The sequence below is a fragment of the Amborella trichopoda genome, chromosome 11 (assembly GCF_054954075.1).
Source record: "Amborella trichopoda isolate Santa Cruz 75 chromosome 11, AtrichopodaSantaCruz75HAP2 v2.0, whole genome shotgun sequence".
In the NCBI taxonomy this organism is placed as follows: Eukaryota; Viridiplantae; Streptophyta; class Magnoliopsida; order Amborellales; family Amborellaceae; genus Amborella; species Amborella trichopoda.
The window spans coordinates 47716355-47726611 of NC_142346.1; the positions used below are offsets into that span (position 1 = coordinate 47716355).

At 36.2% G+C, this 10257-nt stretch overlaps 1 protein-coding gene across 1 annotated transcript; it reads right to left on the minus strand.

Moving 5' to 3' along the window:
- Positions 1–1463: 1463 nt before the first annotated feature.
- On the minus strand, positions 1464–8920 carry LOC18427778 (protein SUPPRESSOR OF GENE SILENCING 3). The gene is made up of 7 exons (XM_088851198.1): positions 8905–8920; positions 8674–8686; positions 6294–7332; positions 4565–4859; positions 3000–3244; positions 2211–2401; positions 1464–2077 (listed from the first exon to the last, which is right to left on the minus strand). The coding sequence occupies exons 3-7, from the start codon at positions 7320–7322 to the stop codon at positions 1846–1848; spliced, it is 1992 nt and encodes a 663-aa protein (XP_088707324.1). The 5' UTR covers positions 7323–7332; positions 8674–8686; positions 8905–8920; the 3' UTR covers positions 1464–1845.
- Between the last annotated feature and the right edge of the window lie 1337 nt (positions 8921–10257).

The window sequence follows — 10257 nt, forward strand, 5'->3', positions numbered from 1 at the left end:
TTTCCTATTATGTGATACTAACATTTAGGGTGTGTTTGATTTTTGGAATACATAGCACTTGTCTATTTGATAAGAAAGTATATTCATTTCCTTTATATTTAGGGTTAAAAAGTGGATACGACCGGTTCTATAAGAAACCAGTTACAACATAGAACTCGAGGTATCCACTTTTTTGGAAGATACAGTTTCCAAAGTCACGTTCCAAAAATACACACCCATAGAAATGTCTGTCATTCATCCCACTCCCCTTTTCTTATTTTTACCGAAATTAAATTAAGTGCTTTAAATGAAATTTAAATTCTTTTCCAAGTCCGCTTCCATGTCCGTCTTTGTCACCCAGCTCCATCTTTGTCAACGTAGGCGAAAGGAATAGGGGAAGAGAAGGTTCATCGGGAGTACGAAAGGGGTGGGATGATGGTAACTTCTAAGTTTCAATGCACTGTGATATGAAAAATAATAAGGGAACACCATGATTGAATGAGTTTTAGGAGGTGGTCGACATGATATTTTCTCTTTATTTTTTATTTTTATATTTTTACACATTTATTCACATAAGAGTCGGTATAAATACATGTTTATAGGTCGTGCCTAATTAAAAAAATAAATTCAAATAAAAAATTGACCAAGATAATTCTGAAACATGCAAGGGCATTGTGGTCAACTTTTTACTTGAATATTTTTTGTATTGTGTCATTAGATGCATGGTTACTCCAATTTTCATGTGAATAAATTTGTAAAAAACAAAAAACAAAAAACAAAAACCAAAAAACAATTTAGGACCCTTGACCCACAAGATCAACTTGTGACCCTTGAACCACAGATTCGATCCGGTGGTCTACCTCTTTCCTGGTCTATAGTTGAATCTCTTCCCAATCCAAGATCTATTCGAGAGGTATTAGCTTTATTTTAAAGGGCTTGGGAAAATTATACCTCTAACATATGAGAAACTTTTGCATAGAGCTAATTTAAATAAGAGAAAATTTCAGAAAGTTTCAAGATAGTGTCACCGATGGAAGGATTCCTGATTTTTTATTTCATGTTCAAGTTCTATCGTTTGGGGAGTTTTTATTATTATTTCTACCCTTAGATACTTCTTTATTATTTTTATTTTTTTTTTGTGGAGAAAACAGTCTTGTTTCAATTTTCAAACTCATTTTTTGAATGAAACTAGGGTCTGACACCTGAACTTTTAGATCCATATTTCGTTGGCGTTCTGAACCCAGCATAGCTGACAAATATTTCTGGTAAAACAGTGAAGCTATAGATTCCAAACTGGGATCCCCATTGCACATTATTTTTGATTATTTGGTGAGTTGTGGGTTCAGAACTTCAATTTCTAAAACCTCCACTTGTATCTCCAAATGGAAGAGACTCCCAGGGATGGTTTATTCTTGGCAGGGTCGTACTAAGAGTTTACTGAGAGAGAGAGAGAGAGAGAGAGAGAGAGAGAGAGAGAGGCCACATTATACCAAAATACCATGAAATTCATTACTCATATGCTGGGTAATATCTGCTTAATAACCAGTTCATCAAGTCCATTGATTGCCCAACAAGAACAATTCATGGATTCGACTTTGAAGTACTTATTTCAAAACAGAAAACCAAAACCACGGCAAAATGCAATATTCCTGTGGATACGCAAAATTCCCAAGCAGTTGCTTTTAGCAGGTTTCTATGCCTGATTTACACACACACCGACCACAAAGTAGAATGAAGTGAAACATTTAGTCTATGACTGTAATTTTCCTAAAAGAAAGGGAAAAGAAGAGATATATCTGACTAATGGTACTTACTATGAGAGAGAGAGAGAGAGAGAGAGAGAGAGAGAGAGAGATTTTACAAGCATTAGGGGGCGTATGACTTGTTGCAAGCACGAGCATTGTATTTTTTGTAAACATCATTAATGACGCGCTGAAACTCCTCTTCCATCTTCATCTCCTCCTGATAATACTTTTCTTTAAATTCTTTGCGCTTATTTGCCTGATCTAGTAAGACTTTGTCTATCTCTGCTTCATACTCTTTTTTGTCATTCTCTTGGTTCTCAAGAATGTTCAACACCTTTGAGATCTCTTCTTGCCTGTCAAATAAATGAATCATAGATATTTTACTCAAGTCAATCCACAGAAAAAAAAACCATAATGACTTTGTACCAGAAGACATTAGAATACATGCGTGAGAGAGAGAGAGAGAGAGAGAGAGAGAGAGATTACGTATGTTTGCGCTCTTCACTACTCTTCGATTTACTGTTGTTGTGCTCGACCTGGTTGAGTTCGTCAACATGGATCTTCCTGTTCTGCTTTTGAAGTTCCTCGAGATTTTTATCGCTCGAGCACAGATCCTCCAGATTTCTATCATGGCAAATCTTTATCTTGTCCTTGTAAAACTTCTCCAGCGCATCCATCTAACAAAAACATATTAAAGCATATAATCAGGTGCTAATCATTTCAAATATTGATATCCATTGAGTCCCCAAATCTCCATACAATCAGTCGCCATGGTCCACGGTGAAATTGGAACGAAAGAAAATGACTTCTACAGTCAGAGAGAGAGAGAGAGAGAGAGAGAGAGAGGTAGGCTGAACATAGTAGTAAAGAGAGCAAGAGGGATTCTCTGAACATGGCAGTGCAAGGAGAGAGAAATACTATGAACTTCGCAGTAAAAAGGGCACTTTCTAAACTTGAAAGCAAAGAGAAAGTGACATACTCCGAACTTGGAGAGAGGCGCCGGGGGGTAGGGTGTTTTTGGGGGGGGGAGGGAAGAGTTGCAACTGGCTAAACTTGAAGGAAAAAACAAGTAACAATTAACTTAATTTTATTCACCAAAAAGTAATTTCCAACTTAAAAATTTCAATAAATGGGCAAAGCATCTGGCTTCATAAACACAAACAGATATTGAAAATAAAGCAAATTTTCTTATTCAAATTCAACCAAACATATATACAAGTGAGGGTGTGTATGGGCACTTGAGAGACGGATTTCATATTGGGTGGACTAGGTTACCTCTCTTTGTTTGTCATCATTAAACTCCTTTGCTCTCTCTCTCATTGTCTTGTTTTCCTCGTCCTTCAACCGCAGTTTCCTCCCCACATCAGATACAGTCTCCTCCAAAGCCTTGTATTTCAATTGCCCTTTGAAAGCTCTATTCTTGTAGAAGAGCAACAGTTGGTTATCCTCACTCATTTGTTTCATAGGCCCAACGACCATTTGTTGGTAGGATCGCAAATCAAATTTCAACCGGGATTTGTCTGTGCCAGAGGCAGCTCAAATCAGCATTAAGCAATATATATATATATATGGAAAAAGATTCAGTACGCCCATGGGCGTACTGCTACATTAAACGCCCATGGCCCAGATTGCATCTAGGCCGATCTGACGATCATAGATGTCCGATAGTGTTTGAATTTTAAACTTTATTTTACAAATCCAAATCATTTAAAATTTTAGGTGTATGAAAAATATCAAAAAACGTTTTACATGAAATAAATTGACCAAAATACCCCCGAAAAGTTTTAGGGGTATTTTGGTCAATGTTTTTTGTGAATTATTTTTTTTTATATTTTTATTAAGTGCGCCTTGATGAGAAGAACAAGCGCCTAAAATTTCAAGTAATTTGGATTTGCAGAAAAAAAATTTAAATTTAAACACGAAATGAGGTTGTGACTGTCACATCGGCCTAGATTCAATCTGGGCCATTGACGTTTACTATAGCGGTCAGCAAGTGGGCGTACAAAATCCACTCCCATATATATATATATATATATATATATATATATATATATGCTCCCTTGAGAGCACAATTTACTTTTACACCCTTGATCAAAAGATCTAATTGAGATGATTTTCTTTCAACCTGAAATTTTGAGAACCACTTAAGAACTAGTACATTGATTATTCTCATTAATTTTTTTTTTGAAGTTTTGAGTCTCCTAACCCTTAGATCTTACCATCTAAAAATTGGATGGTCTCTATTCAATCTTGAGAGATTATTTTTTTCAAGTGCATTGAGGGTAGTAAAATCAGGAGATTTGTTTTACTGAGGTTAATCGATGGGTTAAAGAGGTTATATCCCCAAATTTAGGGTCCTAAAATTAATTCTAAGAAGGACTTTACCTGAGGGAGTAAATGGACATTCTATTGGAAACTTTTTAACCTAGTGATTTTGTTTTCTGAAAAGCTTTAACTGTTCTAAAATAACTTAACACAGTTCTCAAATAAACCTGAAGGCTACACAAATTCATATGAATACTGTAATCCAATTGACCATGGAGGACCATAATCTACTGGGAGCCCTGAGACCTGCCTAAAACAGCACATGACCACAATGACAGGTCTAACTCGCTCCCCCCAACATGATTATTCGTTCTCTGGATGCTCAAGACCCAATGAACCATGTATTTCAGAAGTCCATGGGATTACATTAAACTTAAGCCTATAAACCAAACCAGCAGTTATTGTCGCTTCCAAATAAAATCACTGGCAGTGTTCCCTATCAAAGCCTTTTTCATTGATAAAGGGTATAAGATGAGGAAATGTGTACATATAACAAGAGTAGAGAGAGAACAAACTATCGCAGTAGCGGTTAAAGGAATCCATATCTTCTTTCGTGGCCAAATAACCATACAACACACGCTTTCCACCAGGATGAAAGAGAACGCGGCGTCGGTCCCATGTATCCCTATCTCTCCCCTCTTCCATGAAATGCTTGTGCAAGCACTCGGCTTTCAGATAACCAATGGCTGAAGCATCAAATAAAAGAACACTTAACCCACGATGGCCTTGAGAACCATATGAATGCCTAGCCTTTGCGGGCTCATATGCTTTGAAATACTCAACAAGCTCAGGATTCCCCATTCCAGTCCACTGAGACAGGCAAAAATTGAAAAGTATAAAAACCATGCAAAAAATAAATAATTCAATATAACAAGAGTGAATCAAGTAACCAAGTGAAGAACCAAAGGACTCTCCAGTTTTTTGGGAAAGATGGAAAAATAAAAGGAAACATACAGAAAGAACTGACAATTATGATGATTATGATGTCAATGGCCAAAAAGAAAATAATGCATCATACTAGAGATATGCCATGGAATATTCATCTAGCACATCAACAAGTACTGAGAAATACAATGGAGTAATAGCAATCACTAACTACTAATACTTGAATCATATCCCAAAAGAAATAACAAACATGTCCTGTCAGAGGAAGCTAGGAATATCAAATGAAAAATCCATATAAAGGTAAGTTCCTTCTTATTATGATTTATGCCGATGGCCTTTTCCTGCCGTGGTTTCTTATTCTTCCTGAATTATCTTCAGGTCTTACATGTCGGTGTATGAATTTCTATTAATAATTCCGACTTTAATTGACAGTGACCGCTCATCTATCATTAGCAAATATGTCCTCTCTCAAATTCAAAATTACACAAGAGGAAGATTACAAATGTGTGAAAGCAAAAAAATAAAACAATAAAAAAAAGAGCTCCTGAATTTCGGTGAATGGTTATCCAGGAATCATGAAAAGGGTCAACACACATTGTCCAACCCAAGGAAACACAATTTCTACCAGCTAGCTAATTCCATGCTAAGAATACACATAATAAGTCAAGGCAACTAAAGAAATGTATGATCTTGAAGGTATACTAAAACGTAACAAGTGATACCAACAATGGAAGTAAGTGGACGTCTCATGAGAATGCTAGAAAATGGGATAAATAAGATAGGCCACAAGTGCAGCAGAATAGAGACCCATGAAACATAAATAGCATGGAAGATGAGGCTACATAAGATAAAAAAAACTGACAGTTCCAACCAGCAAATAAAGAATCCAACAATCAAATAACTACAAGAAATGTACAACCAAGAGATTGAAGGAATTTATCAACCCACATGAACTTGCCAAGGCACTTAAGAGACAGATGAGTTAAACATATACACTTAAAGCAGTAACATGTGGACTATCTCGACCAGAAAAGAAACAGTATCTCCACCAGTAACGGCTAAAACAACATACTTTCACTAGAGGAAAGTATAGTACAATGTAAATGACTATTGAGAACCATGGGCCACAGGGATCACCACCGTCCGGTGAAATGATCTCTAGTCATGGAGAGAAAGTGGGGTGCAACCCACCATCAAGTCCCTGACCTACTGTGGTGAGTCCCACTCTCTCAATCACCATTCATCAGTTCAATGGAGGGTGATGACCCAATTCACTTTCGTTTGTCCATTTCCCATTGGATTATAGTAGTAGTTTCCCTTTTGACAAAGCTAGAGCTAACTGTAGTGATGAAACAATACCATGTCATTGTCATTTCGATCAAGTAAAGTGTTTTGGATGATAACCATTGGAGGCCAAACTATTTCATGGTCAGCAACAGCATCATGGAGCCCTTTCCACTTCCCAAACAACTCCCCAGCTGGTATAGCTGATGTGCCCCTCCTCTGCAGCTCCTCTTCCAAAAGCTCAGCAAACTTCCTATGAAGCCTAACTCTATTTGATCCCTTTGTCTTAGCATGGGTTACAAGAGGCTGCATCCCCTTATACCAATCGATGGCACCAGGGCCACCAGCACAAGCTGGGCAATGCCATTGCCTCAAAGGATCATTAATGTCCTCCACAGTCAACTCATCCATTGTCTCGAAAAACTTATTGTACCACTTGTTTTTCTTCAGTTCACTATGGCTCTTTTGGCTAATATCTGAGTCATAGTCGCCATCACTCAACAAATCATCGTCGCTATCTTCCTCGAGGTCGTCGCTCTCAGAGGGACTATCAGCGAATTTGTGATCTTCTACATCTGGAGATCTATCGTCTTCCCTGATAGAACTTGGATCTCCAACTTGGGTTTTATCTTTAGACTCATTGCTGGCTCGGTTCAATGAACCAGCTTGACTTTGCCATTGCCATTGCCAACCATTTTCAAGAGGTGGGGGGATAACAGGAGGAGGACCTATATAATCAGCTTCCCACTTCGAAGTCTGAAGCCATGGGTTTTCTCTACTGTTAACTTGCTTTTTGGGTTCATGGCTTTGTTGGTGCCAGTTATTATTAGGTGCCCTCCCAGATAAATTAGATGGTCTGGGGTCTGGTTGGACTGTGTTTTGTTGCTGCTTTGGTTTCCTAGATTTTCTTCCTTGAGCCTCCCATTCACCCCAATCTTCTACAACATCAACCGAAAACTCAGATGCGTCAGCCCAACTTGCGGGATTGGTTCTAGTGGTTTCATGGCTTCCACTAGAAGACCCCCAATGCTGGTTTTCAATGGTGCTTTTTGTCTTTGGAGATGAATTAGCACCACCAGGATTGCTGTTCTTTTTCGGTAGCATACTTGTATACCTGAAAACATAAGATAGTCCAAAGTCTGCATCAAAGACATCTATTTGTTGGTTGTTTATATAACAAGTATTGTTTTGAATTAATCTCTCTCTCTCTCTCTCTCTCTCTCTCTCTCTCTCTCTCTCTCTCTCTCTCTCTCTCCTCTCTCTCTCTCTCACACACACACACACACACATACAAGCCAGAACATGACAATTAAACCAACAGCATTATAAGATGAAGCATAATAGCAGGGTTCACATGAATAAATCAATTGGCACATTTATTTGTGCCCGAGAAAAAAGCGCTAATCAATAATAGAAGTCTTAATTTTTATTTGTAACATAAAATCCATAATTTGGAATAGTATCATGTCGGAAGTAGTTCTATAATAAATCCATTTACTAAATAGAATTATAAATGCTGTTCAAACACTATACGAGAACTTCAAAAAAATAAATAAGATGCAATATGCACATATATTGACAAGAAAATAAGTCTAATTAAACACAGAAAGCCTTACAAGAAATAGGAAACATGAACATAAGATAAATAAAAGTAACATTAAATCAGAAGCATCAGATGCCGAGCTTAAAGAGCAAAATCCAGAACTTCAAAGTTCAAACAAATAAGACAAAATCAGCACATTCATATGTGAGGAAATAAGCCCAATTCTATATAACAAGACTCTTTAATCAGTTAAAAAAACAGGCCTTACTCTGTAATTTCTCTCATCTCTCTCAAATTAATCAAAGAAACCAAGTAAAACACAGAAACAGACCAGAAAAAACAAGTAATCTCCAAAAAAGATCATCCTAACTAGTAAGGCCCCTTGATTGTATTAGATGATCATAATGCCCCCAAATCCTATTGGTTGCCATTTTCAACCCATATCTCCGATAACAAAGAATTCTGCATAAAACCTCCTGTAGATTTCGACAAAAGCAAGAGAGTGAAAGAAAAAAAAAAGCATGAGGCAACATTTAGAAGGCAATGTGGCTATTTCAAGGAAAACAAATGGATTTCATGGACAGTTCTTGGAAATCTCTCTCTCTCTCTCTCTCTCTCTCTCTCTCTCTCTCTCTCTCTCTCTCTCTCTCTCTCTCTTCAAGGGAAACAAATGGATGTCATGGACATTTTCGAAAATTTCTCTCTTTCTCTCTCTCTGTCTCTGGATTTACCCATAAACATTTATCTCAAAAAAAAGAGAAGAAAACACGCAGATAAACCCAAGACTGTTTATTACCAAAGCTAAAACTCCATAATGACTTCAAAAGAGGAAAAAGAAAACACAGGAACAAAAATGCGAAGCATACAAGAGGGGGTGGGTTAAGAAACCATTACCTGAAAGAAGAAACTCACCAGTGTAAAGTCCCTGAACCAAGATAAGGATCGCCGAGAGTTAAGCAGTGAGAAATAAAAAACATGCAAAAAAACCCATGAAACCCAAAGAAAACCCACAAAGTAGAGTGGAGAGAGTGACCACAAAGTAGAATGGAGAGAGTGAGAGAGAGAGAGAGAGAGAGGGAAAAACAGTCGAATACTGATCGCGTGAGCGTAAAGGAAATTACTGACTTGGAGGACGAGACATACCGAAACCAACATGGCAAGTCTCCTACACATGGATGGGTTTTCTATGAGTAAGCAGACTCATACTCTATACATGCAGCCCCGCATTAAACCTAAAAACATTCTTTTAATTTGGGTGTGGTTTTTCTAAGGTTCCAACCTTAAACCATCCAATTAAGGCGCACCTCCAAATTTTAGTACTTTTGGTGCAAAAATTCATAGGATTATCTCAAAATCAAATTTAAACCTAATTATAAAATTTTAGAGTTTCAAAATCAAGTAGATGTATAAATATATGAAAATCTTGAAAATAGACGGTCTAGATAATGTGATGCAAGATGTACTGTTTTTAGGATTCAAAATATTTTCTTTTTTTTCTTTGTCATATTCATACATCTCGACCTCGAGATGATCAATTAGAGGGCTTTTCAACATTAAAACAGCTTTTTCTGATAGAGTTTTGAGGTGCATATGTCGTTCTACACTTGAAGGTTGCACGCTTTTGTGCACTTTTTTTTTTCATCAATAATACTTTTGAACATTTGTCAAAAAAAAAAAGAAAAGGTTGCAACCTTATATAAACTTTTTTCTTTTAATTTAAAGTTGGAAAATTGTTTCATGCAGGCTGGACTGCATTTTTACATATGCAGTTTAGAAAGTATAAAGCATCAATCTTAAAGATGGATGCAAGTAGGTGTTTCATCTAAAAACAATAGAAACTAACGGTCCAAATATTTTTTTTACTATAATTATTATTTTTATTTTTATATTTATGACCTGCTATAGATTACATATCTTTAAAAATTAAATCTTAAAATCCATCTAAAAAATATATTTATTAAGAGGTCAACATTTCTACATGTGCGGGCTTAACTGCATAGAAATCGGATCTTTTAAAATTTGTTGAGATTTATGATATAGGTTAAGATGATCGATCATGAAAAATTAAAATAAAATTTTGATATTTAAAATGTAACTTTTTTTAAAAAAGTATATATCGTATAAAGATTGTGAGTTTTTTACAATGTCCATCTTTAAGTGAGTCGCAAGGGTCTTGCACCCCTTTTGGCTTATAAACGACTTTTTTTTTTTTTGGCAAGGACACATTTTCTACTTTTTTCGACCTCTAGGACTCATATGTAAGAGTGATTCTCTTTATAAACTTTTGTTTATTTTTAATTTGGATTTTGGATTTAATTTTTATTAGAATTTGTAAGCATCATCAATAATTACAAATAAAAATTAAAACTAAAAATTATAATGCATGAATAAAATATTTAAGTATTGATTTTTTTTATTAAGGGGCCACTCATTTGCATCTAGATCAATGTTCACAAAATCGAACTGGAACAGTTAATAGGACATGGGCCTGGAAGC

Excerpts from the sequence above, each read along its gene's own strand:
- LOC18427778 (XM_088851198.1), bottom strand. The coding sequence starts at position 7,322 with ATGCTACCGAAAAAGAACAGCAATCCTGGTGGTGCTAATTCATCTCCA. Across the intron at positions 4,860-6,293 it reads ATCGAAATGACAATGACATG|TGGACTGGAATGGGGAATCC; the intron begins GTATTGTTTCAT and ends TGCCTGTCTCAG. Across the intron at positions 2,078-2,210 it reads AGTGAAGAGCGCAAACATAC|GCAAGAAGAGATCTCAAAGG; the intron begins GTAATCTCTCTC and ends TTTATTTGACAG.